This window comes from Epinephelus fuscoguttatus, linkage group LG9 (genome assembly GCF_011397635.1).
Source record: "Epinephelus fuscoguttatus linkage group LG9, E.fuscoguttatus.final_Chr_v1".
Lineage (NCBI taxonomy): Eukaryota > Metazoa > Chordata > Actinopteri > Perciformes > Serranidae > Epinephelus > Epinephelus fuscoguttatus.
Genome location: NC_064760.1, coordinates 18,427,431 through 18,454,193, shown reverse-complemented (window position 1 = coordinate 18,454,193; position 26,763 = coordinate 18,427,431). Strand labels below are relative to the sequence as shown.

The 26,763-nt window shown below is 40.2% G+C and overlaps 2 protein-coding genes across 6 annotated transcripts in view; one reads left to right on the top strand and one right to left on the bottom strand.

Moving 5' to 3' along the window:
* The window catches only part of arhgef6 (Rac/Cdc42 guanine nucleotide exchange factor (GEF) 6), a 33,940-nt gene extending 15,207 nt beyond the window's left edge, over positions 1–18,733 (top strand). For 2 of the 5 annotated variants that reach the window (XM_049585507.1, XM_049585511.1), the window contains exons 10-22: positions 440–578; positions 903–962; positions 4,479–4,625; positions 7,203–7,289; positions 8,341–8,422; positions 9,076–9,191; positions 9,370–9,549; positions 11,667–11,687; positions 14,832–14,928; positions 15,798–15,896; positions 16,008–16,107; positions 16,376–16,430; positions 17,465–18,733. In XM_049585507.1, coding sequence (XP_049441464.1) covers positions 440–578; positions 903–962; positions 4,479–4,625; positions 7,203–7,289; positions 8,341–8,422; positions 9,076–9,191; positions 9,370–9,549; positions 11,667–11,687; positions 14,832–14,928; positions 15,798–15,896; positions 16,008–16,107; positions 16,376–16,430; positions 17,465–17,587 — 1,306 coding nt within the window. In that variant the 3' untranslated portion in view covers positions 17,588–18,733. The remainder of the gene's footprint in view (positions 1–439; positions 579–902; positions 963–4,478; positions 4,626–7,202; positions 7,290–8,340; positions 8,423–9,075; positions 9,192–9,369; positions 9,550–11,666; positions 11,688–14,831; positions 14,929–15,797; positions 15,897–16,007; positions 16,108–16,375; positions 16,431–17,464) is intronic. The other 3 variants (XM_049585508.1, XM_049585510.1, XM_049585509.1) reach the window with 3 other exon arrangements.
* Positions 18,734–21,846: 3,113 nt separating this feature from the next.
* On the bottom strand, positions 21,847–23,719 carry cd40lg (CD40 ligand). The gene is made up of 4 exons (XM_049585689.1): positions 23,428–23,719; positions 22,770–22,800; positions 22,567–22,662; positions 21,847–22,441 (listed from the first exon to the last, which is right to left on the bottom strand). Exons 1-4 carry the CDS (start codon positions 23,620–23,622, stop codon positions 22,059–22,061), a joined length of 705 nt encoding a protein of 234 aa, XP_049441646.1. The 5' UTR covers positions 23,623–23,719; the 3' UTR covers positions 21,847–22,058.
* Between the last annotated feature and the right edge of the window lie 3,044 nt (positions 23,720–26,763).

Genomic DNA, 26,763 nt, shown 5'->3' with positions numbered 1-26,763 from the left:
GAGCCTATCCCAGCTGACATTGGGCGAGAGGCAGGGTACACCCTGGACAGGTCGCCAGACTATCGCAGGGCTGACACATAGAGACAAAGACGGACAATTTAGAGTTATCAATTAACCTAGTCCCCAATCTGCATGTCTTTGGACTGTGGGAGGAAGCCGGAGTGCCCGGAGAGAACCCACGCTGACACGGGGAGAACATGCAAACTCCACACAGAAGGGCTCCCACGCCCGGGATCGAACCGGCAACCCTCTTGTTGTGAGGCGAGAGTGCTAACCACCACACCACTGTGCCGCTCCATCACGTTCTCTGCATCTTTGAAACGTCCTTGACCTGCACAGTCAGAGAATTGCTCTGTTCTCTGTATTTTAACCCCATAGGAGTATTCTACCATTGCCCTTAACTGTGCATGACAAGTGTGTGTTTGTGTGTGTTTTGCAGCGAGGAACTGGACAAGTTCATGGAGAGCCAGGGAGCCAGTGCTCCAGGGATCCTGACCCTAACCACCAGTCTCAGTAAGCCCTTCATGAGGCTTGACAAATACCCCACGCTGCTGCAGGAGCTGGAGAGACATGTGGAGGTACAGGAGCAAATAACCACTGAAATCATATAGAATTAAAAACATTTCTTTGATGCTGTGGTAATGCTGTAGTCATATCTATTCTGTGTATTTATAATCACAGTTCAAATATGGACTTGATTCACACCTGACAACTTTATAACCACTAATGTCTGATAAGGTATAACAGTGGAAAGTTAAAAACCCTCAAGGCTTCATCTCTCTCAATCTCTGACTTCCTTTTTGTATCACCGCATACCTAGAATGTCGCTTGAACGTTTAGAGGTCTTGGGTTCGATTCAGGCTGCTATGATTGATCTGATGTTTTGTTTATTTCCTCCACAGGAAGCCCACCCAGACTATACTGACATTGTAAAGGCAACAGCAGCATTTAGGAGCCTAGTGGTAAGTCTGGAGCATCTAGGGGGCTTTGCATGCTTAAACTAACCTTAAACTGTATCATCTTTGTTAATCTCCACCAGGAATCAGGCTGAGTTAAAGAACCTGTAAGCCTCTCATGTCAATTCTCAATTACTGGATTGTAAATCTGCTGGATTTCCTATTTTGTCCATTTATTGATGTGTTTTCGCAACAAAATTCAAGATACCGTTTTGTGTCAAAGGTTAAAATGTGGCTTCAGTAAATTTGCTTTTTAAATGTTTTGTTTCTAATGTTAATCTGGGTTCCCACAACGCCCTGAAATCCTTGAAAGTTTGTGAATTTGAGGCCTGAATGTGTTTGAAAATAGATGTAAATAGACAGTCGGTCATTGAAAGTGCTTTTTCTTCTCAGTATTTTTGTTTTCGTAATGTTAAATGTTAAAAAGGCTACGTTTCGCTGTCTGCATGTGTGTCTCTGTCAATTGCGCTATTGTTGTTTAATTGTAGTCTGTGAGCTTCTGTAAAGTCTGCTAGTTCTTATTATAAAAATTATTTGTGTCGTCACAGGAATTAACCTTGATCGGTGTTTAATGGGTGTTGGGTCCTTGAATTTGATGAAAATTGGAAAGTAGGGCTGCAAAATTAATTAAAATATTGTCAAAATTGCAGTGTGGCTGAGTGCAGTATCCAAATATCAGGAGCTGCAATTTTTTGATAAAAGTGAAATGTGTTATATAACATATGACAGTATAAGAAGACTCTGTTGGTTCAACTTAGAAAATTTAGGTAACAGTTTTAATGCAAATTTATAAGTAGTTCCAACTTGGGCCTTATTGAGTCAATCCTATGGGTCTTTTATAATCTGACAAACCCAATTAGTTTAGTACAACCAACATGATTTTCTTTGACCTCGAAAAGCTTAATTATTCAATATTTAAACAAAAGTTGCGGTGATGTTTTTTTTTTTTTTTATACTGATAATTCAATAAAGATGGACAGAGCATCAACAAACAAACATTGAACCAACAAGGACACAAAGAACAACGCACCCACCAACCCAGGAACAAACATAGAAGGCCAGACCGGGGAAAGGAAATCCGATAGACAAAAATAAATAAATAAATAAATAAATGGAAAAAGAAAAAAATAATTAATTAATTTTTAAAAAAGGGAAAAATGACAACAAATGAATTCACTTGTGTGACATAAGTAGGGGAGTACAACATGTTTCATTACTATTTTCAGCTTCCATATTTGCGAAAAAAGTTAAAAATGGCTGCCAGGTAACAAAGAAGCGTGCAGTCGATCCTTTAATAAAACAATGGATTTTCTCCAAAATGATACATAACATCCTTAATCCAGTGTCCATATGTTGGAGGTGAAGAGTCCTTCCATTTACCCAGGATGAAGTGAGCAGAATGTCCGTTTGGGCTCTACTTAAGTTAACATCTAGAGGAGTTACTCCAAATATTGACAGGGTGTCCGCGGGGTCTTAAAAAGTATTAAAAGTTGATAAATCAAATGTCAGAAAATTAAGGCCCTTAAAAAGTATTAAAAAGTCTTAATTGTGATTTTATGAAGTATTAAATTTTCTTGGCATTCAAGCTTTGACAAAAAGTATCCATGAATGTATAATTTATTTTCCTTCTTGCAACTATTACAAACAACGATGTGTAGGTGGGCACACTCGGACTGCCACTCGGGGCCGTGCACGTACCTGTGCGACATCATGCGACGGTGCACGTCCAGGCGCCAAACAGAGGAGAAAAGACAATAAAAAATCCTTCTCATCTTATCTGAGTTCTGTTGTATGTTTGTGCTCCATAGATTTAATTGCAAACTACAACTGTTTAGTAAGTTAAAGATGCGTTGCTGCTAACGACAGCTTGAAGTGGCGATGAGGTCTTAAGGTTTTTTTGGAAGGTCTTAAAAAAGTCTTAAAAAGGTATTGAAATTAATCTCAGGATCCCTGCATATATTCTGATTGATCAATATCATTGCTAATCTTAGCCACCTGAGCTCTGGGTCAACCGAGTGTTGTGGTGATGTTTAGTGGTCAAATTATTTTATTGAAGATATTCTAACTTGCTTTTGTTAAATTGCATCCCACCCAAAAAATGCCCAAACTGTTTTTGATTGTAACCAACATAAAATAAGTTTTTAAACTGATTAAAACACTTTAATGTAACAAACTGATTTTTTTATGTTGAAAAACGTCTTTATTTTAAGCATTATCTATAAACCCTATGAATCATTTTTTAGAGTGTGTTATATATGAAGCATTGTGGTGCTACAGAGATGCTCCGGCCTACAAATCATATTCCAGATGTAAAGGAACACACTTGTTTGGTACTGTACAGACCCAGACATAAATCACATCGTCATTTTATATCTTTTTCGGTGAAAATAAAATGCAAAAATGACCTTCCTTACTAAAATCACGTCACATATTGCAACATCTGTCAATATAATTGCAATATGCCTGTTTTTGTATATTGTGCAGGCCTACATGGAAGTCCTTGAAAAGTCCTTGAATTTGGTGTTAAAGAATGTGTGGGAACTGCCAAAAGTGCTGAAATGAAATTCGTCTCATGTGGGTTATTTTTGACTATTTAGGGTGTTAATGATGTCACCTCTGTGTGTGTTTCAGATGAGCTACACACAAATAACAATGTAGCGTAACCTAGCATTTCATAATTAAACACAGCTCTGGCGAAAGGGAATGTATATGAGGTTTTTTTTTTTTTCTGCTGCATGAGTGATGATGTTGTTCCTACAGTGGGTGTGAACTGAAATGCCATCTTAAAAGAGTTGGATTAGAAACAAGCGACCGCATTGTACCTGAGCGAACATCGCTGTGAGACACAGTTTCCTCAGTAAAGCTCCGAGTTCCTAGTAAGAATAGATAAGGTGACTCACACATGTCTCTTCAGCAGAGCTGCACAGGAAAGCGGGAAAAAAAAAACATCACACAATACTATTGTGACTTGCAAGCCTCATTTTTCTTGTGCGTTTTGAATGTGTGGTTGGGTGGGCAGATGCTACTAAAAAAAAAAAAGCTTGTTGCGTCGCTGCAGTGCTCCACGTTCAGGACCTCATTTTTACATTTACGATGTGCAGTGGAAAATCACAGATGTTGCATTGTCATTTGTTCTGTTCGTAGAGGGAGAGCCCCTGCCTAGCACCTGAAAATGTATGACTTTATGCTGCAGGTTACCCCACATACTTCTCCCCCCCAATAAAACAAACAACGCAATAAATATCAACGTAAACAGTTACATTTCTAAAGCCATATCCAGATTGGGGTAAAAATCCCTGATGCTCATTACTCAGTATTTCTGAAAAGACAAGAAACCACCTTTTTCAGTGAGAGTAGGTGAGGCATGTTGTGAGTAATTTGAACTGAAACTCTATCTGCAAAAAGATAAAGTTATTTCCAAATCTATCCAAAGTGGCCTTGTGTATCTCACTGTTCCAATGATTCATGAAATGTTTTGTCATCTCCACTGACTGATGCATACATTTGTGTCTGTGTGTTTAGACGCAGTGCCAAGAGCTGCGGAAGCGAAAGAACCTGGAGCTCCAGATCTTGTCGGAGCCTGTGCGGGGCTGGGAGGGAGACAGCATGAAGAGCCTGGGTCATGTGACATACATGTCCCAGGTCCATGTGAAAAATGGCTCCAGTGAGGTGAGAGACGTGTCAGGCTCCTCGCAGTCCAGGACTCGCATCAGTCGTTAGGATTCATATGTCTGAAGCCCAGTTCAGATCAATGATTCACGATGAGATGAAACCGTTTTAGAACGTTGCAGAGAAAAGTTGCAGCAGTGTGAAGGGGCCGTCTGAGCTCAACTCAAGCCGGCTGATGATGTTACCTTCAACTGCAAAGCACGTCACCTGTTTGAACAGCCAGTCAGCTCATAGCAAAGTCAGCTGGTCAAGTCAAAATGGCCACAGATGGCAAGTTCGCTTGCTGCTGCAAGTGCTCCGTCCCCGCTGAGCCGTCTGTTTCCGTCCTCATGGTGTGTTGGTGTCAGATGGTGGGTTGCTGCTGCTGCTCGCTGTATGTGCTTATGCCACCCCCACACACACACACACACACACACACACACACTCACTAACTGATTAATTGGAGCTAGTTATTTATAATATAGTGGCATATCTATTATGAATACAGTCTGTCTGATGCTCATTTTGCTTCTGTTTTTTGCTGTTTCATCGCTACTACAAATGCAGCTGTAGCCAGTATCTCACTATCACTATCCTTAGTCATATTTTAAGAAGCCACAAATTATATTCAGCCACAAAATAAGCGTGAAAAGCTGAAATTCAGAACGGAAGTACAGAGAGTTGTTGCAGAGAGATGATACACTGTCTCACCTAGTTGCATTGGTGTGAACCGGCAGGTTTTTAGAACGCCGCATTGCAAGTAGTTGCCTGTTTCAGCTCAACTCATGGCAAATCTGTGGTCTGAACTGAGCGTTAGTGAAAGCTTTAGAGTCCCCTGAGTTCCATTCAGTCGAAGAGGATAGATAGGCACCGTAGAAGGAAAGCTGTCATAGGATTTATTGCATTGCTAGGTGCAAAATTTGCCTCAGCATGCATAGTGGAGGCTGTAAGAGAGACTTCTTTACCATCTCTTAAAGTCTCTGGAGTAGTTAAAGTGTAGTCCTTGTAACACTGAAATTATCATTAAGCCTACAGGGTAAGACAGTTAGACTCGCAATTGTCGTAGTTGCACAGTAGAAAAAATATTTTGCGTTTTTTTTTTTTTTTGTCTTCAAATTAAGCCCACAGTCCAGACAGCAGCTTTTTTTGGCCTTTATATCTTATATTTTTTGCTAGATTGAGAATTCATGGGTTGCTCGTTGCAGGTAAGCAGACAGAGGAAGTGTGAATGGCACCATGAGGTAAAGCGCTCTAGCTCGGTTTGACTAATGCCAGGTCTCACTATTATGAGTGAAGGGCGCTGATGGTAACTTCACTTCCAAACCCAGAAGTGTGTCATTATTTAAAACAAATGTGGAGCATTTATCTTTGCCTAAATGTGTTACAGGGTTCCCTAAGTCTCTGAACAGTGTGTGCGAAAATCCATCCTCCCTCTTTGTTAATTCAGTCCACCCCTCATATCAGAACAGAAACCTATGTAGGCCATAGCTTACTTAAAAGCCATCTCCTCTTTCTTGTGTGGTTTCTGTGTAGGGGTCGATTTTGAGTCGGTGGTTGGAAGAAAGCCCAAGATCGACATTTGGATTCACCCTCTTTTAATCACTGCTAACCACTTTCCAACCACCATACCAGTCACCGTATTTGTTTCGCAACTCGTCTTTTTTGTTTTCTCGTCTTATTTTCCATTTATTCGGTATAACAAAACAATAGCTGTGCCAGCTAGTTTCTAATGGCTAACTTGAACTATAGTATACTAGTGTCATTCTGTTCAGATCATCCAAATTGGCCTCATTCAGAATGACGCTGTAATGGTATGAGATTTTTACAGTACAATAACCGTCTCAGAAAATATTGCGGTTTCATGGTATCATGGTATTATAGATCTATTATTATTATCAGTCAGAATGACTCTTAAAGGAATGAGAACAGAAAGGTGATTGTTGGTTGAATGAACGTTTTATTACTATAATTGAAACTTGAAACCCATTTTGTTGATGGAAACGTGTAAAAAGTCTCCATTGCATTTTTTCCAGTATTGTAGATAAGCAAATGCACATGGTATGATAACAGTCAACTTTTATGGCATGGTATATCTTGAAACTGGTTATCGCTGTCCCCTAGTTTCAACTGGGGTTTTTATGGCAGTTTCCAACAGATGGCATCTTGCCCGTTTACAGTCAGCTCTGTGCGTTGTCATGGAGACGTGCACAAACCAACTCACAACCAGTTTGCAAAGCTGTGGGGTTCATGCCCCAAAAGAAAAGCCCATGTTTCTTGTCGGGAGGAGAAACACCTACATTTAAACTTTATAAAAAACTTGGATATCAGCAGGTTTTTGGATATGCACAAACAGAGGGAGATTAAAAAAAGTCAGCCACCACTGGCAAACTTCCTGCCACAAGAGACAAATGGTTTCCACATGTTGACATGGTAAACGACATGTTAGGGCATGTACGGCTGCATGTAAACAGGAATATTGGTGGATTATTCATTTTCATTAGCCATGTAAATAGCCTAGTATGAATATTGTCGAGTGACTGACTGCATAAACTACTCTGTCACATTGCAATCACATCTTTTTTTTTGTCTCTCTTGCAGGAAAAAGAGGAGCGCTATCTAATGCTTTTCCCTAATGTGATAGTCATGCTCTCCGCCAGTCCCCGGATGAGTGGCTTTATTTATCAGGTGAGGTGTACCTCATATCCTCCTGAGACCGCAGCTTTTAAAAAGAAATTTTTGGGAAAAAGAAGATGTTCTCATATGAAGACAGTGGCTTTATGTATATTTATAGTCACAAGTGTGTAATAAATTATAAAACTGTTCATTTCAGTGCCTGAACATGGCTGTGCGAAAACAAAATTGCAAATAATGGAACATATCTAAAAGACTTGTGATTTGTTTATTTTGTAACTCTGTATAGAATTTTCCATATGCTCCGTACTTTGTGAAATGCTGGTGCAATACAATAATAAAGCCCTAATGTCCTCAAACAAGATGATAATTTAGTCCCAGTGTCCTCAAACGAGTACTTCCTAATTTGTATTGCTAAAATTGGTCAAATTTGTTGCCATATCAAACTACAGACGTTATTTAGCAGAAATAAACACGTTTCAACCAAAGGATTTGATCAGGTTTTGTACCTCGTCCACTTTTGTGTGGGGATCAACTACTGATTTAGCATTAAAGTGTCCACAAACGAGGACAACAGGTCTAAGGCCCTGATCACACAGGACATGTTTTGCAGGCTTATTTGAACTGAATGCCACTAGTTACAAAAAGAAACACCTGCTGCACCTTTTTTTATTGTTGCCAGGCAACCACCCCATCATCTTCTAACATTCCTGTGAAATCAATGCACTGTTTATTCCTTTTATGTTTTTGACAGTAATAAGAATGTAGTCCCTAAAATGTTCAGGCAGAGGGTGTATGGATGAAAACTACTTACCCAAAACTTCAAGTACTGCACTTGGGTGTTTCACACTTGGTGTTTTCTGTTGAGATTGTGGTAACTGCGGTTTGTAAAGTCGTTTAGCTCTTTGTATCCAGCAAACGCTACCTCTAGTTTCTCCGTCATTGTTTGCCAGTTGTAAACATGTTGTCGCGACCATGACGAAAAAAGAGATGACGTGGGGCGTTGTCATTTCTGTGAGCACGCAATTCCATGAATTTCAGGTGATAACAAGATACAGCACACACTTCCTGTCTTATATTCTGTCTGTTTGTTTGCTCTGTTCAGGGAAGACTGCCACTGACAGGCACCACAGTAACAAGACATGCGGAGGATGCAGACAGCGGCCACTACGCCTTTGATATCACAGGTTTGCATCTAAAGCCTCGGAAAAACTCTCCTCTTTAGTTTATTTGAGGATAAAGCAGTGTTACAGTGTAGTGAATTGTAACCCAAATAAAGACTTGTAGATCAAGCATTAGCTCATTGAACAGCTGTGGGACTGTCTTCAACACTTTCAAGCTCCTACAGTTGTCACTTCAGTCCCAGGGAGCTAATTCATGACAGTGCTCTGAACATTTTAAAAACTAGCTCTCGAGGCGGCCCTTCTGCCTGTGAAATATTCATGCTGGTGTCTGCACACAGTAAATAAAAGGATATCAAACTTGCCCTACTTTTTCAAAGAAGACCAGTTGCTACACACATGAGGCATTTGATTCAGATAATCCCTTGACTTCCACAGTAAAAATTGAAACGTCTCCACCACAGCTGTCACCAGAACATGTTGCTTTATGTGCCTCACACTTTATAGTCATAGTCTATGGCATCTTTATGAACATTTTTTTTCTATTTAAGTCACACAGCATCAATTGCTTAATTTCATAGGTATGTGAAGTAGACCCAGATCTCGACGTGACACCTGCATTTCCTAAATTGGCTGTTCTAGTTGTGGTTGTGGCATGGGTTGACTCCTGTCAGCTATATGTGACTTTCACTGAAGGAAGTGTGTTTCCTGTGCTGCAGGAAGCATGATCGATCGCATCACAGTGTTCTGCAGCACTGCCCAGGACTTACAAGAGTGGCTAGAGCACCTTCAGCCCTTTACCAAAGGAGGCAGCCCTGCAGGCACCATCTCAAAGGTTAGGACTTACACACCCACGCAGACACACGCAGACACACTCACATATATACAGTAAGCACTCAGAACAATACCAAAAGTGAGCCCAGCGCTGCTGAGGTGTGAAAAGACTCATCTTTCATTGCACGTATAATTCCCACGCACTTGCTTATCATCCTTCCTTTGATTGTCCTATGCAGACGGTAGAAGGCAAGTCGCTGAGCATGGTCGGCACCCCCACCCACCTGTCCCACCTGGGCAGCCTCAGCGCCGTCAGTCGCGGCCCCCTGGAGCCGCCAAAGATCAGCAAGCCCTGGTCTCTCAGCTGTCTGCGTCCAGCGCCTCCCCTCAAACCCTCTGCTGCGCTGGGATACAAAGAGGTAGGAGGTCATAGAGCTGTGTAAACAAACCTACACAAGCTTGATATGCATTTCCTATGAGTGGTCGTGCAGTACGTAGTTAGTCAGAAACCACAAAAAGTCCACAGGCCCCACTCTGTCCTCTTTTTCTATCTCTTCTGTATTCAGACCTCTGCTGTCCTATTTCACACAGCACTCCCCACCACACACACAAGGCCATCAAGCGAAGTTGACATTCACACCTTTAGTTTGGTAAAAGAACCCACATTCAGCAGGAAAATATATTAGCACTCAAACTATAGATTTATGTGAATATGGTGTTTTTTGACACACCGCAGTCACCTACAGTCGCAATCTGTTTACGTTGGACACCTGTAATATAATTTAGTACCTCAGCACCAAAGTAGCTCTCAGTATTTACAGATGTATGTTTGACTTTGAACTTGTCTACGAAAGCTAAGAATGGACGTTTTTTTTTTTGTTGGTTTTTTTTGTTTGTTTTTTTAAATGCCATTATCTTGAGATCACAAATTAATTATTTCCTTATCTTGAGAAAACAAGCTTTGCTATCTCAAGATAATGAGGTAATCAACCTGTTAACATGGTTTATCAGAGTTTAGGAGAGTTTAGGAGGCCAGCATGCATACATGGCGTCTTGACAACTGTAAGTACGTCAAATTTTATTTATATAGCACCTTTTAAAACCTAGTTGTGAAAGTGAACAAAAGGAAGGAAGTTAAAAGACAACACAAACATCACAGCAGGAGAAAATCGCACAATAAAACAATTAGCAGCATCACAGCTCACAATAGAGTACACTGTAGCAACTGAGTCATGCTTGAAATATCAGACCAAGGAGTATTAGACTGTATTTTTATCCATGTTTCAGTTATGAATCCTGCCTGACTTTCATGACAGCGATGTAGCATGATAAAATCAGGTGTGATCAAATGAAGGAGAGGTTGTTTTGCAGTTCTCTTTATCATCCTGTGATCTCTAGGAAACGAAAGTCACTTTCTTGTGACTAATTATCTCGTTATCTTGACTTTTTTTTTCTCGAACTGAAAAAATTAACCCCTTTTGTGAAAAAACAAGCTTTGTTTTTCTCCAGATACCGGAATTATTAACTCAAGATGTCGAGATAAAAAAAATAATAGCAAGCATGCCCATTTTCGGCTACCATGCTTTTCTGCTTTTGCTTTACGTTGTTATTGATGAGTAGCAGGAAGTGTACTATTATTAGTATTCAGTGACTCAATGTTTTGATGACTACTCCTTAGTTAATACTCCTGACATTTGACATCTTTACACGATCTACATTTGGCCACAGGCTCTAAAAACCTTCCACTGTGCTGCGATAAGAACAGGATAGACACATAGATTTTGCAGAGTGCGTGGGCGAGCTAAAAAAAAAGTTCATGGTGACTGAAAAGCAGCAGCAAACATCATCATAAAATTAATTATGCAGCAAACAGAACAGATTTAAAACTTCCTCGAGCGTGTTGTAAACATGGCGGTGTGTGATGTAAGTAAGTAAGTAAGTTCCAGTAATGGCTTCCTGATCACCTAGTCTGACTGGCATTGAATGCATCAGTGATTACGAGCTGCTTGTCTTCGTGTGATGGTGGATGCACACCACTGTGGTCGTCGTGGGAGGGTGAAGCTTTCACACAGTCATCAGTCAGCACTTTCTGTTAGTATGGACAGCCGGGTGATGTGTTACCTTATACTTACAGTAAACATGCCTCGAGGAAGTTTTTTTCAAACTCTCTAATCTAAAAGTGACTGCCTCACCGTACTTTTCAACACTAAATATACACGTATACTTTTCCACAAACTGATACTTGTCCACTGTGAGAATAGAATCAAGCAGGCTTGTAGCTATCGGGCTCTTTTTCTCAGAGATTGCATGCATAGTCCTCTGAATGCATAACGTTCTTTCTGCCAATTTCTCCACATATCTCCTTTTTTTTGTACATGAAATGATCGCCCTATTCTGCACAGACAAAGAATAGGTGACTAGCAGAGGGAGGGGGGTGTAAAATGTTCACCATTAACTCTCTATCACACCCTTCTCTCGTCGTATTTTTCATGCACATTTCCCCTTTTTCTCTCTTTCCCCATCCTGACTTCTGTAGAGGATGTCTTATATCATGAAGGTAAGGTTAGATCTCACTCGGTTTCTATCTGTGTGTGTGTGTGTGTGTGTGTGTGTGTGTGTGTGTGTGTGTGTGTGTGTGTGTGGGTAAGGGCGAGGGGTGGGATGGGGTTGCCCGTGTGTGTGTGTTTGCCCCAGTGTTGAGCTGGCATGCCATTGCTCTGTTTGCTTCACTCCTCCTCTCTCATTGGCATCTGTCAGTTTCCTGTTTTCTGTTGCCCTGCGTGTCTGCTCGTTTTTTTTTTTCTCTCTCATTCCCTGTAATGAGTCAAGGTGTCACTCACTATGTGTGGTTTCAGCAATATGTTTTAAAAAACCTTTCTCATAGCACTAAGTTCTACTGGGGGAGCTATTTTTGGAATTCCAGACACAGAGTCATGTCTACCATCTTCCAGCGCTGAGTGTGTTCACACCTGTGTCACATTTGAGTAATTGGCAGCCAGGATATGCTGTCTTAGGGTTACATATGTCTCTTTCAGCTGAATAAACGTTTCTAGAGAAGCTGGTGGGAGCATTCATTACTCACCAGGTGGCCTTAAAGGAGCAGTGTATAAGATTAAGGTGAATTTAGTCAGCTCTTCCGGTGAGGATTGCAGTTTTCAACCAGCTGAAACGTCTGCCGGTTAGAATTCCTCCAGCGCACATTGTTCGGGAGGTTTTTAGCGGTAGTGGAATTACCCGCAGAGGTCTCCTCCTCTCTAAAACAGACGGACCAGGTGATTCAAACCAGTAAACCCGCTGAATAAAGCAGTTTCACGTCACAAATCAGTTTTTCTCCGAACCTGTTCGGCTTGTCGCATATGGGCTGCTAGCCTTTTTTCTCTCATAACTTTAGATCCAGACATTCAGGAGGTTTTTACCATAGGCTGAATTAGCCGGAGGTCTTTTCCTCTACAAAACAAATGGACCTGGTGATTTAAACCGGTAAAAACACTGACGAAGGCCCTGATCACACAGAAAGAGTTTTAGCAGCTGTAGGCACCTTTTTGTAAGATAATTTAATGTTTTGACCTCACGTTTCTGCCCTCTAAGCCCCTGGCGTTTTTGCTCGAGTGCTCTCAACTCCTTGAGTTGAAAAGACTTCAACTCAGAGAGGAAAAATGCCCCACGCCATCTCTTTTTTTGTTATGGTCATAATAACCAGTTGGTTGGAAATGGAGGAGAAACTGGTGGTCGTAGTTGCTGGATGCCCAGAGCTTAATGGCCTGATGATAGACAGCAGCTTGTCAAACTACCCCTGAGTCATCCAAAAATATGCCTGGAAGCAGCCATCATGGAGGCGAAGCTCCTGGACCAACTGCCGGTACTCCCCGTGATGCACCCTCTTTTTTAGGGTTTCATGTACCCACACAGATCTCTGTTTCCCTGTGCCCAGTAGACTATTTACTGACAGCCTCTCACCCTCGATCAGAGCCACAGCAAGTACCCTCTGCCTCAACATTTCAGGAACTAACTACTAATTACTGGGGGAATAAAACAGTAGATTGATTACACAGGAAAGTTAGTGTAACTGTTCCTGGCAACAATAAAAAGGAGCAGCAATTTTTTTTTATTTTTTTCAACTAGTGGTATTCAATCAAAAAAAAACCAAGGCAATGCGATGCAGCTCACGTTTTGCAACCTGCAAAATGCTTTTGTGTGATCAGGGCCTAAAGCAGTTTCACATAAAAAAATAAATGTCTTTCTGAGGCTGTTCATCTAAGGGTGATGGCTGATGCGAAAACGCAAATGACCCTATCTAGAGTGTGGTTTGTTGATTCTGGGCTATTGTAGAAACATGGCAAAACAACATAGTTGACTCTGTGGATGAGGACCTGCTCCCTATATAGAAATAAACAGCTCATTATAAAATAACAGAAACACAGTGATTCAAATTTTAACAAAACTCTGATTTAATGCTAAAGCCTCTCTGTGTCTGCTGGATGTGTAGACAGTTGTTTAACACGTTCAACAAAGAGCTTGACAGCTGATCACATGTCAGAGCTTTATGTCTTTAAGCTTCCTGTGAAGTGCTTCTGCTCCCAAGTGGCCATAATCATCATACAGCTTCAAAGTGACAGAAATTTCACACAACATGTGTGCGCTGTGCATAATGCACTACTGATGTGCTCCAAGCAGGTGGATGGAGCTAAATGCTGCCAATCTTGACACAGACAATGCAGCGTGCCGCTTGGCACACACCACTGTTGTACGCAATGAGAGCACCAAAGCAGCGAGGAAAGAACTTCAGTACACGTCAGGAAAATGTGCTTTGTTCCGCGCACCTGCAGCAACGTGAATCCCTCCAGTGGTTCTAAGAAACATGATGCAGTCAATTATTCCTCCCGATTCTTGTGAGGGACTTTTAGGAGTAGGATGCCCCATGAATCACGTAAGCAGACAGTTATTTACTATTTTCCTTGACTAAGCATCTCCGTTCCAGCCAGGTGCATGGGGCAAATCATGTGACGTATTCTAAGAAAATGACAACCATATGCCACAAGTTAGCGCCACCCATCTGCAATAGTATGAGCACATCGCTATGACTAAACTCTTACTTTTAACGAGCTAATTATTCATCACACCTCAGCTTTTTATGCGTGCTCAGGAGAGGAAACAGACACTGCGTCTGTTTTCAGACCCTAAACTCAACCCAGCAGCTAAAGAAAAGAGAATTTCTCATTCATAAAACCACATCGTTGTGGTTTGATAGAATGTAGAAAATCATGTGTGCACATCTCAGCTTCCTTTCTCATGGCTTAGTAAACACAGTCTCCAACAGGTGAAGCTTCTTTTCTTCTTCCCTCACAGCAGGTAGTTGCAGGTAAAATGTTTTTATGCAAGAAATACCTTGAAAAAAAATGTGCAAACATTTTTTACTAAATGTGATTTGATTTTTGGTTTTCTTTACGTGTCGTTAGGCCGGATTCATATTAGCACAGACATTTTACCCGGCAGGTTTGGTAACAGTCATCACCACATGCTTGCTGCCTTGTTTGTCGATGGAATTTTGTTCTTTTGATGTTGTTTGTTCACAAGGGGATGTGCGTCCCTGTAAGCTTGCATTCTGTTTGGTTTGGAGCCTTGGCTTTACAGGTGTGTGTAGCAGGTGTGTGTGTGTGTGTTGAGAGAGATATGTGCTAAATTTGATGTTGCACTCCTCCAGGACTCCAGCAAGAGCCCGCGGCCGATGAAAAAGTTCCTGCCAGGCAACAGGAAGAAAGAGCGGAAGCCCTCTGATGACGAGATTCAAACAAGGAAAAGTAGGAGTCGTATCTTATTATAAAATGAAATGTACGGGAAGCATGCGTGCACATGAAATGCAGTGTACAAATTAGTGTTGTCACAATACCAAAATCTTTGTTTCGGTACCAATACCAATATGAATTTCGATACTCTTCGATACTCTTCGGTACTTTTCCTAAGGAAAAGTCCTTTTGGCTACAAACCTTTAGAACAATAAATAGTAGGGCTGTAACAGTACCAAAAAAATCATGGTTCTGTCAGTACCTCGGCACGGATGTCACGGTTTGGTTGCTCAAATGTTTCACCAAGCTGGTGTTGTCTCGTGTTGTCTCCCTTTGTGAGGCAGACTTTCTCTTGTCTTTTTTCACGTGCGCCAGCTGCGAATGTTGATACAGGTGTTGTCATACACACCACTTGTGCAATCTGTGCTCCAATAGGAACAAGAAAGGCGTTTGTGTGCATAAATGAGTAAAACAAATTAACTAAATTAATGAATTGAATCAATTTCAAAGTACCGGTATTTTCCAAATGCAGTATAGTACCATTTGGAATACTCTAGTACCACGGTACTATTTTAGTACCGGTATACCGTGCAACACTGGTACAAATTGTGTGTTCATTCCACCAGTGCAGTAGGTTATCTTTGTATATTTGTTCTTGATCATTTTCACCTGCCTTTAAAGGGTTAGTTTGGGTTCTTTTGAAGTGGGCTTGTCTAGGGTTCTTATCCATGGACAGTGTATTACCTGTCATACAATTACAATTCTTCTTCAAAGGAGCCACACTATCTCTTTAATTTAAAAAACTGGGAATGTGCCACACATCATCTACTGAATGAAACTCCTAAATGTGTCTCTATGATTTTGATAATCTCCTGTTTCGACAGGCACGGTCGCTCTGGAGGAGGACGCTCAAATACTGAGGGTGATTGAGGCGTACTGTACAGGAGCCAGCCTGCACCAGACCAGCACAGGTGTGCGTTTATGTAAGAACAATGTTTCTATAATGCCTTATTAGGTTGCACATCGTCAGCAGCTGATACAGTCATGAATCAAGCTTTCTCTTTATCTGTGTCTGTGTCTGTGTGTGTGTGCAGCGGTGCGGAAAGAGTGTGTCCCTCAGGTGCTTCTGCCAGAGGAAGAGAAGATCATCGTGGAGGAGATGAAGAGCAACGGGCAGACAGTTATTGAGGAAAAGTAAGATCATTACTTTGGAAAATTGGCTTTCATTTACTGGTTGTACTAGCATTAGCAAATGGGGCTTTGTCATGATGTGTATTGAGCTTCTGATTTTCTCTGTAATCAGATTGAGAAATGTGATATTGATCCTATTTAAGCTCCACACAGAATGACCCTGGGGTGGAAGTCAGCACAACCTTGACATCCAAAGGATGTTTTTTTTACATGCCTATTTAAGGAAATGTGGATATTTAGCAAAACTGTGTTTTCTTTCTGTTTCTTTCAGGAGTCTGGTTGATGCTGTGTATGCTTTAAAGGATGAGGTTCATGAACTAAAAAAGGTAAGTGTGAATTTTGTTCCAATAATGTACTTTATGTCCTGAAACACATTATGTGTACACACTTTTACATGTGTCAGCAACATGCAGCACTCTCTCTCAGCACTGGACCAATTTCAAAACTTGTTGTCTCCGTTTGTCACTTAAGCCCTGTTAACACCAAACACGTTTAGTGTGGTACCTTTGGAACCAAAAGTAACGCTTTAGACGTGGTACATAGACCCTAGCGTTTCCACCGCAAACAGTGCTCTTAAATGTGGGAAGGGTTGTTGTCACTCACTGCTCCGTCCAGCACTCACTGTAAAAAAACAATTCGTCATGGTCAGAGATGTCACAGTGAAATTTAAGGTGTGCTGATGGATTCACATCGTCAGCTCATGCATTGTGTAACATTACAAGTAAACGTTCCACCTTAAAAGTCGCCAGCAGTCGGCCCAGTGGATAAAGTTAGTTTTATTTCTCAGTCTACAGCTGCTGCGAGAGGCAGCAAAACATTTTTTATCTTTTCAGCAATAGTTTACTAATGTAAAACTTGCCATAGTATGAGCAGTGGTTACAAAACCAGCCACAACTCAGCCCTGGGCAGAGTGACCGTCCTCTATTGACCAATCAACAGACTGCAGTGTTCACAGCTCCACCTTTTAGCATCAGAGCGTGCTAGGTACCCCTGTGCTCGGGACGTTTATGGGTGTGTATCCGCACAGCACTCAGGTGAGGCTGGGACTTTTTAAAAAGGTAGCGACCAGGTCCCAGACTGTAAGCAGCAGGCATCTAAGAGATACAGTGCTGAAAAAATGCAAATATAGCAAGAAGAAACCCCAAGTGAGAGTGAATCTGGGTTGGCTTTTACTTTCATTTTCACTAGCGAATGTGTTTACAAACAGTAATGGACAATCCTTAATAGCATACCTTTAAGGAACATTTGTGTTATCAATTTGTCTACAATTATATATGCCTATTTCCACCATATATATTTTTAACAACATAAAAAAATTAATGACAGTCAGTCTGTTTAATACTGTCTGTATGTTTGACAGGAGAATAAGTGGATGAAGCAGTTCCTGGAGGAGGAGCAGAAGTCTCGCAAAGAGCTGGAGAGAGTGGTTCGAAAACTGGCCAAGCAGAAGAACGATTGTGCTTGGGATGACAGCAGCCACTGAGCACATCCGCACAATCATCCTCATCCTAGCATGGCTGTGTGCGTATGGCTACATTTCTGTATTCATGCTTGCGGAGGGTCAGGCGTGTGTGTGTGTGTTTGTGTATCTTGTCTATGTTGCGTCTCCATATTTCAATCACACACAGCAGAGTCGAACTCCCTCACTGACGACGACAACGACGACGACGACACTTGGAGTTTGTTAGCTTCAAGCGCTGGAGCTTCATGTGACGTTTCTGATGAAATCTAATCTGTCTTCCTGATCCAGACCACGGATACGCTTCGTCATGAAGCAGCTCAGCTAAACCCAGACTGATAAAGTGGGATGTTTCAAACATACTGCCTCTTGGCGACTGGCACTGTGAACACTCCCCCCAGCAAATGGACATAAACGAGTTCTCCGCTGCTTCTTGTGCTTCAGTTGGAAATAGAAAAGGACGAAGCCATCGAGTCCGATAGGTGTTCTCTTTGCATGCATTTCTGTTACAAAGGGGACTGATTTCCTTCTCTCTGCATTTTTGTCATTGTCGTATTTTATTTGTCACACGGACACCCAGTGGGGATTCATTGTGCTTTCATGTGCATTTTGTACCATTCTAGACATTCACATCACAGGTTTCCTGGCTGTTTTGTTGGTGTTAAGGCAAATCAAACAGGTTAGCTCCTCATGCTACATTCAGTTGTTTCCAAATGCAGCCCTCGACTGTATATTTAAAAACTGCATGAATGTACAGTGTTTCTACGGTATGAATTCTGCATCAGAAATGTGATAATCAAGATATATAGTCCAAAGCTATCAGGGATGCAGCTGCGTAATAGAATAGAAAAGGCTTAACTATGTATGATTTATATACAAGAGTACGCAAATAATGACACAGACGTCACCTCTACTCTTCTTACTAAAATATATTCAAGTATAATTTTAACATATTATTGACATAGCCTTGCGTTATTTTGGATTTTTTTTTTTTTTTTTTTTTAAATATTCTTTATTTATTGTTCACCCAAGCATTTAATTGTGGTGTTAGCCTTATAGATATCGTTTTGCTGCCTTTACATCTGTCTTGAATTTGGTAAACTTCACTGATGTGTAAAGGCAGAAAAATAATCCTCATTTTGGCCAAGGGAAAGTAGACTTTTTTTTTTTCATAACAAAAGAGGAAAAATGACTAGAGGGTTTTGTTTGCAGCCTCTGTGGCCTCCTAACAGGGTCCTGCAGAGCTGATGGAGACAGGAAATAAACAGAGAGATTTACTTGTGGGTGTAGAGTAGAGCTCAACTTGTTTAAGTGCCTCCCGACAGGGTCGATAAACTTAAAGAGAGTTTAAGACCGCACTGGGACTAAATGCATGATTTATATTCAAAGTGTCACAGGTGGTTTGTTGAAATATTTCAATAAGAATGGCTCAAGCTTCATGGGTATATTTCGGGTCGGAAAAAACATAACAGGGCTTCACGTGTTCTTGTTTTTTTAAGATGCAGCCTCTTTACAAAGACCCACAGCGGTACATTTCCTCATGAGGCTGGGTGTGTGCACTGTCAACACTGTTATCCTGTCTCGCTGCACTGCAGAGCAGCAGTGGATGCTATTGAAATGCAATAAGTGACTGCTTTACTGACTGACCTCAGGGTTAGTCCCAGCATGGTGGGCCAGATTTGGAGAAACTGCAATAATAATGAATGAATTAACCCAATTTATTAACCAAAAAAAAGAGGCCCGACCATGTGGTTCAGCCACCACACAGTAAGGCTATTCATTATTTTCCATTTGCCTTTTATTTAATCGAGTCTCTAGGTATTGATGATTGTTTAAAGTTCACTGTCCAGGTCCCAGTTTTCATTACAAATAATCCAAAATGTAATAATATTGTAATACTGTACAATACCTGTGGGGAAGTGCTGTTTTTATTGTGTGCACTTCTCTACAGGGAGGTCAGAGCACTGTGTAGGGTACAAGGCAGCACTGGCAGCAGAGCCAGTCTTGCTCAAGGGCACTTCAGCTAAGACATAAAGCTGACCTTAAAGCTGTTATTCTTATAGGACGCTCAATGGGCAGCAAGATTCTCTTCAGCATAACAGAGACTCTGCTTCCTGTATAAATGTGTGACTGTCTCATCATGTGTTCACTGTTTAGATTATTGCTGTTCCTGTACCCTAAATTGTTTTCATCAAGTACCACATACTGTAGTTTTCAATTCCCAATAGCCTCAGTGAGCACTTAAGCGGTGGGAAGGGGTTTAACTTCGGTTTCATCTTGTTTATCTCCAGACCACTGTGTGTATTGTTTTTGAAAGGTTGTTCTATGCAATTATTGTCGTTGCAAGTATTGTAATGCTTTTTTTTTTCTAGACACTCTGTACTTTGTGTTTGGTATGGTCATTCTTTTATTAAAAATTTAATATAACAGTTTTGCCGTTAATTTTCAGCGAGAAAATGGAGAACGCCAAAGGTTTCAAACACGTGTGGAACCGCACAGAGCAACCTGCACGTTCCCTCATTTCATACTGGAAAATCCACCAAGACAGGCTTTTCCACGCGGCGCTCGGCACATGTGTGGCTCAGGAATTTGTAGGTTGCTCAGAAGCAAGAAACCCTTTACAGGGTGGAAGCAGTGACTAGAATAGATGACATCCTGTGAGAGTTTGCCGCCTCTGCATGCATGCACACCTCCATAGAGATTCACACTTTCCATGCTGTTAAGACTCCACCGCTACAGTGACATGTGACACGCTGCCAGGTTTTTGTGTAGTCTGAGGTGCTAGTTTAAACTTACACATTTAGCACCCCAAGCAAGCTTTACCTGGTACCCCCCCACCCCAAGAAAATGTTTTTCTTACTGACAATAACAAGAACTAATAAATCAACAAAAAATAACAAATTTGCTTAAAAAAATATAATAAATTAACAATAAGATGATAGTGAATGTTCAAATTTTACACAAAAATTTCTCTTCTTTTCCACATTCACTCCACCATTGCCCTTATGTTCGATTGTTTTGAATGTCTTTTTTTTTTTTTTTTAATTTATTTTTATTTTTACTTCATTTTATTTTTTTTATTTATTTTATTTTATTTTATTTTGTTGGCACCTGTAGGTAGAAGATTGAGCTACTGCCTATATTTTAAACCAGTCTGCATTTAAACTGCATCGCCACATGACAAAGAACAGAAAAGAAAACTCAAAGTTCTCTGATGGATTACACAACTCAGCAAGTTTCCTGAGTCTGACACATGATTCATATGGAAATGAATTGGAACCAGCAGCTCCCTGGAAAGGAGGAAAAACACATCATGAAAATGGAAAGTCTGCAGCCTGCTTGGAAAAACAGTCAGCGATAAAATGAAGTGTATCATTTTTAATTAAGGACATCATTAAGGTGTGGCCCTTAAAACAATCACATATTAATATTACATTTGCTTCTCACAGAGAAGGTCTCTCTTGTGCCACTGCAAACAACCTGCAGTTTGATGCACATGTCTCTTTACATACATCAAAATGACCGTCAGTACTGAGACGTAGTAAACCACTGCATAGGTGGTAACCTACATCATGAGTGGTCCCAGTTACTTGTGGTTTAGCTTCATGAGAAAATACGTCTGTGCTATGTGGTTGCTTGTGTCCTAGAAATTAAAACCAAAGTGGTACAGGCTGAGCTAGAATGAAAATGCAGTAGGGTTATGGGCTTCACAGCAAACCTTGCAGGCCTCATCTATCTCCTGTGAGTAATTCTGACTAAATTACACTTTTTTTTAGAACTTTAACTTTTTGTAAACTTGGCTGCACACACTGTACAACATCTAAAATACTGATGCAGATATGCTCCATATTGGGACATGCACACCATATAACATCAAATATGTGATGCTCACAGTTTGGATGTTTTAGTCTAAAGGTTCATTTGCAGAAACAGACATTTCTGTTTGTTATTTATTTTGCTAAATCATGTTTTTGTGTGTGTTTGAGCAAAGAAATATCAGTCAAAACTTGGATTGGTTGTTTTAGCAAGATATTGTGTTTTTTTTAATGAGCACTCAAAGGAAAATCAATCAAATTTCCTAGCACACAAATTTTTAAGAATTATCTGTTTTTGCAAATGAACTCTTCGATCTCCATTCCAACTGACTCATTCAGGACAAAGTGAAGAAGAGAGGAATGTTTCGGATTAAATATCAAAGTTTCATTTCACAGCCATTCAAACTTGTTTACATTAATAAATACAAACCAACCATTCACAATACCGACACAAAAAATAGCACAAAATAACACCGTTATGTCTGATTTAATAAATATAATATAGGAGTATAGTTTGGGAATGTGGCCTCTGAAATCCACCCAAAAAGATCACAATCCATTAGTTTGGTTACTGGTCCAGTCTATTTAACAGTGTTCTTAGTCGATTTAAATCCAAGTCCATCCACGTAATGAGTCCCCACTGCCCAGCTTAGGTCCATGCCTGTGCTCACGTGGGAGGCCTACAGTTTGTACATCCCAAAGGTTGTTGCTCTTTCCTCAAAGTCCACCAGTGAAAGGCCTTGTATCCAGACACCGAGCTGATTTCCTTCCTCCAGTGTGACCACCTCTCCCTGTGTGGCTGTACACGGGTGAGAGATTGATGCATTTTCACCGCTGCTGTCCAGGCTGCAGTAGGCCTGCATCAAAACCTTCTCCTCCTTGTCTGACTCACTCTTCCTCAGCATCACCCTGGTGGCCAGTGGGACCTTAGGGTCGCCCTTGGAGAAGGTCACCCTGGAGTAGACGTAGTAGTCACCTGACTGCAGGATAGTCAGCCAGCTCTTGATGAAGGGCCTGGTGTTCCTAAGAGTTGAGTGGTCCCAGTCCCACTGGAGATAACCAGCTGGAGAGACAGAGGCAGAAGTTGAAGCAACAGTATTGAGAGTACTTGTACTCTTAATCTCTGAATACACTGAGGGTTTTTTACAATTAAAAAGAAAAATCCAAACTATGTCCCCAGTTTCTTACATTTAGATTTCTGATCTGGTGTCTGTGGTCGCTTGACAAACATGCGTGCCAAAACTTTGGCGGAAGTTTCCTGCTTATCTGACATGAGGGCAGCAGCTAGAGAAGAGAACAAACACTGGGTCAGAGACATGGTTTAATTTGCATTTTTATATGCAACTTGGTGTGTAAAATTACTTTCAAGAAGAACAAATAAATTAACGTACCTTTTGCTTCTTTTTTCTCAGGTGAAAGAAGCTGAAATGAATAAAGGATGAAAGGAGAAGATCAGTAACAGGCAAAATGTTGATTTTCTTATGATATTTGTTTTCCTCACACAATATTCATAATTAAATATCATTGTATCTTTGTCCACACAATACTCATTGTGTTAAAAGACACTGAGTCGTGAACAGCACACCTCACTTGTTTGTTCACTTTCATTTCCTGCGTTTCATACTTAGGTATATTTTTACAATGTATGAACCATTGGAAGATTTAAAAAGATCTACTTCAATACTCTAATGTAAGAAAACCCACATGCACTGTCATGTATACATTTGCTTCATGTTTTAGAATGAAGCTGAATTAATTTGGCACAAAAATAAAATATCTATTTAATAGTTTTTTTATTTTATTAAAAAAATCAGCATTTTAATAAAAATCTTACATGTAAAAGTAGTTTAAGATTTTTTGAAATAAAAATTTGGCTATTTTCTTTAAGTTTCACCTTTAGGTCATGTAGCAGGTGCAATTCAAAATATTTTAATTTGTAATGGCTTGCAATATACTATACAATTACTGTAATGACACATGCAAAAGTACCACCAAATATTAGTACATCTAAGTTAACAGAAGAAAAATAATAAGATAATAGTTTCTTACCATTTGGTCATTGTGGTACAGGAGGATGAATCCTCCGACTGACAGAAATAATTGCAGCAACACTGCACCGACCAAAAACCGGATGAGAGACTTGCTGTGGCCTGAAAGCGGAGTTGGGATTAGGACCTGGTGGGACTTGCCGAGGCGCGGAGGCACCGGTGGTGGAGCCAGGCTGGTCTGGTAAGTGTTGATCATGGTGGAGAGGAGCGGTGAAACCTAGAGAGGCCCGAGGTCTGTGACATCCCATGCACTTCTGAACTGCAGCTCTCTTGAGCATCTGAGTTTTTCTCTCGCTACTTCCTGGAAGATCTGAACTCTACTACATACAGATCTGTTGTGACCTTTAGTGAGGTTATGTGTGTGTGTGTGTGTGTGTGTGTGTGTGTGTGTGTGTGTGTGTGTGTGTGTGTGTGTGTGTGCGCTGTCAGACATACCTCTTTGGATTTGTTTCCCTCCTGTCAGATATTATGTCATAATGCCTCACAATTCCACAAGGTCTTATTAGTCAGTATTTCTTTGTCAGTCTGACAATACTTTTGGCCAGTGAAAACCAAATTCTAAAGTTTAGTATATAATGTAGTATGACATAACCATACTAGTCATTTAAGTAGGCGACAATACACTGAGTACACCTTTGTGTCAAGTGGTCAGTCTTATTTTCAGTTTTGATGCAGTGGGCTTTTCTCTGAGACCACAGCAGCAGCAAATAGAAATTACTTACAGAGTCAGATGAGAGGCAGGAAATAACATGTTTACAATTTCCCCAATAAAATATTGATGTCATGCTCACTGACCACTTCACCTCAGCTCTGCCTTCCACATGGTAGATAAGACATGTCCAAAGTCCGGCCTGGGCGCCAATTGTGGCTCACTGACTGATTTTAAACAGTCCTCAGCTTGACTTTCAAAATATAGTATACGTGGCCCCCCACACAATATTGGTTAGTCAAGCAAGATCACTTCGGTTTCTCACAATGGCTGGACTATCATACAGTTTGTAGACATTCATCAAGTAGGAACTACACAGGCAGAAGTAATGTTTTTTTCATAAATAAATAGTAAATAAGCAAACAGAACAGTTACCTAACAGCAGGAGTTTACTGCTATGTAGCAGACATGGCCACAGAAAAGAAGCAGTTGCAGTGTTAATAGCCAGTTTGATGTGAAAAGCAGCTCGCCCCCAGGTATTTTCACATTATCTAATCTAGCCCCACTAAAAAAGGTTTGGACAGCCCTGGGTTATATCAGTGTATTCTTTTAAATAGGTTTAACCAGTTGGTGGGTTGATAGGTTTTTTTTTCTTTTTCTTTTTATGTCTCTGTGGGTCAGTTTATGTCAGACACAGCACCTCTTTCATGTGGTGTCGCACAGGGTTCTGTTCTGGGTCTTCTATTATTCCTTTTATATATGCTGACTCTGGGACAGATCATCGGCCATTTGAGCAACATTTCTTAAATTTTTTATGCTGATGATATTCAGTTATATTGCTCTTCTAAACCTGATGAGATCAGCCAGTTGTCTATTTTAAATGAATGTTTGGATACCATTAAGATTTGGATGTCTGATAACAGCGTTCAGTTAAATAAGAAATAAGACAGAAGCTCTTACTATTGCTCTTGAGAAGTATATTCCTTACGTCAAGCAGCACTTAGGGGTCTCCTAGTTTTTGTGTTAAGCAAAACCTTCGAAACTTAGGTGTCATCCTTGACCCGTCCCTGTTACTTGATAACCATGTCAGCCAGCTTATGTGTTCATGTTTTTTTTTAGTGAAGGAACGAACATTGATAAATTAAGATCTGGGGTGACCAAGGTTGAGATGGAGATGATTGTTCATGCTCTAATATCTTCTTGTTTATACAATTGTAACGCTTTTTTTTTTTTTTTTACCTGTTTAAATCAAACTAATGCAATCAGTCTACAAACTGAACACATATCATGCCACTCTCATCCTCTCTTTACTGGATTCACCTTAAATTCCAAATCCATTTTAAAATACTGGTGCTGACTTTTAGAGCCTTGGTCAAACACCACAATACATTACAGACTTCCTCCTCCTGTATTTGCCCAAGTGGCTACTTAGATCATCTAAATATGAGTTACTGCCTGTCCCTCATACCTGCTTTATCACCTGAGTTGACCGAGCTTTCTGAGCTGTTACATCAAACTTATTGAATGCTCTCCCCTCATTGCTGCGACTCCTAGATTCCTGTGATAACTTCATGAAGCAGCTAAAAACATTTTTATTCACATAAGAATACATCACCTACATTATTTATTACCTTTTATATGTTATATTCCTGGTTTGTACATATGTGTCTCTGCCCGCATTTGGTTTGTTGTTACTGTGATTTAACTCTATGATTTAGCTCTGTGCTGTTTGTCACTGCTATTTCATTTTTATACAGATTTTACTGTCTATTTGTTTTTAATGTAAAGCACTTTCTGATTTTTTTTATCTGTCAAAGTCAAGTCAACTTTATTTATATAGCACATTTCATATGACTGCCTCACTGTGTTTAAGATACATCATACATGACAATCATAAAATATCAGATAAGACAATAAAGTACACATATAGTAGTACATATATAAAAACAAGCAGGACATGATAAAAACAAACAAAATAAGAAGGTACTATTATCATCGTTTCTTAAAAAGGGGAGATAATCACAATAATAATACTAATAACATCCTAACATAAATAAAAATAAAATTAAAATCCAAGTTAAAAGCTTGCAAAAGAGATACAAGTTTAGTTTGCTTTTAAAAGAGAACCATGTAGCAGACCATAGTTCATGTGGGAGAGAATTCCAGAGAGCAGGACCATAATGACAGAAAGCATGGCTATGAGCTGGTTGAGAGAAGACCCCTATTTGATGTTTTAAAGGATCTTTCTGGTTTGTACTCTGTGAAAAGTACTTTACAAATAAACCTTACTTACTTATTTAAAGTAAAGCTGGCTGTGTACAGTGCCATCCCAAGAATTTATAATAATAATGATAATAAACTTTATTTATATAGCACCTTTCAAAACTCAATTACAAAGAGCTGCACAATAAAACTAAACAATTAAAACACAAGAAGAGTAAAACAAATAACATGTCATAAAATGTCATCTAGTACAAGATAAAATAAGTAAGGCCAGAAATAAAATCGAGATAATAAATGGAGATAAAATCAGTAAGACAGCAATAAAATGGACAGACAGCTCAGATAAAGTCTTTCTGATAGAGGTGCATTTTTAGGAGACACTTAAATGAAGCCAGTGACTCAGACAGCCTTACTGTATATTCTTAGGCAGGTGATTCCAGAGCTCTGTCCCCTTTGGTCTTCAGT

Bases quoted from the DNA above. Each gene is read 5' to 3' on its own strand.
- cd40lg (XM_049585689.1), bottom strand. From the start codon at position 23,622: ATGATCAACACTTACCAGACCAGCCTGGCTCCACCACCGGTGCCTCCG. The intron at 22,801-23,427 runs GTAAGAAACTAT...TATTCATTTCAG, and splicing joins TGTACCACAATGACCAAATG to CTTCTTTCACCTGAGAAAAA. The intron at 22,442-22,566 runs GTAAGAAACTGG...CTGTCTCTCCAG, and splicing joins ACCAGATCAGAAATCTAAAT to CTGGTTATCTCCAGTGGGAC.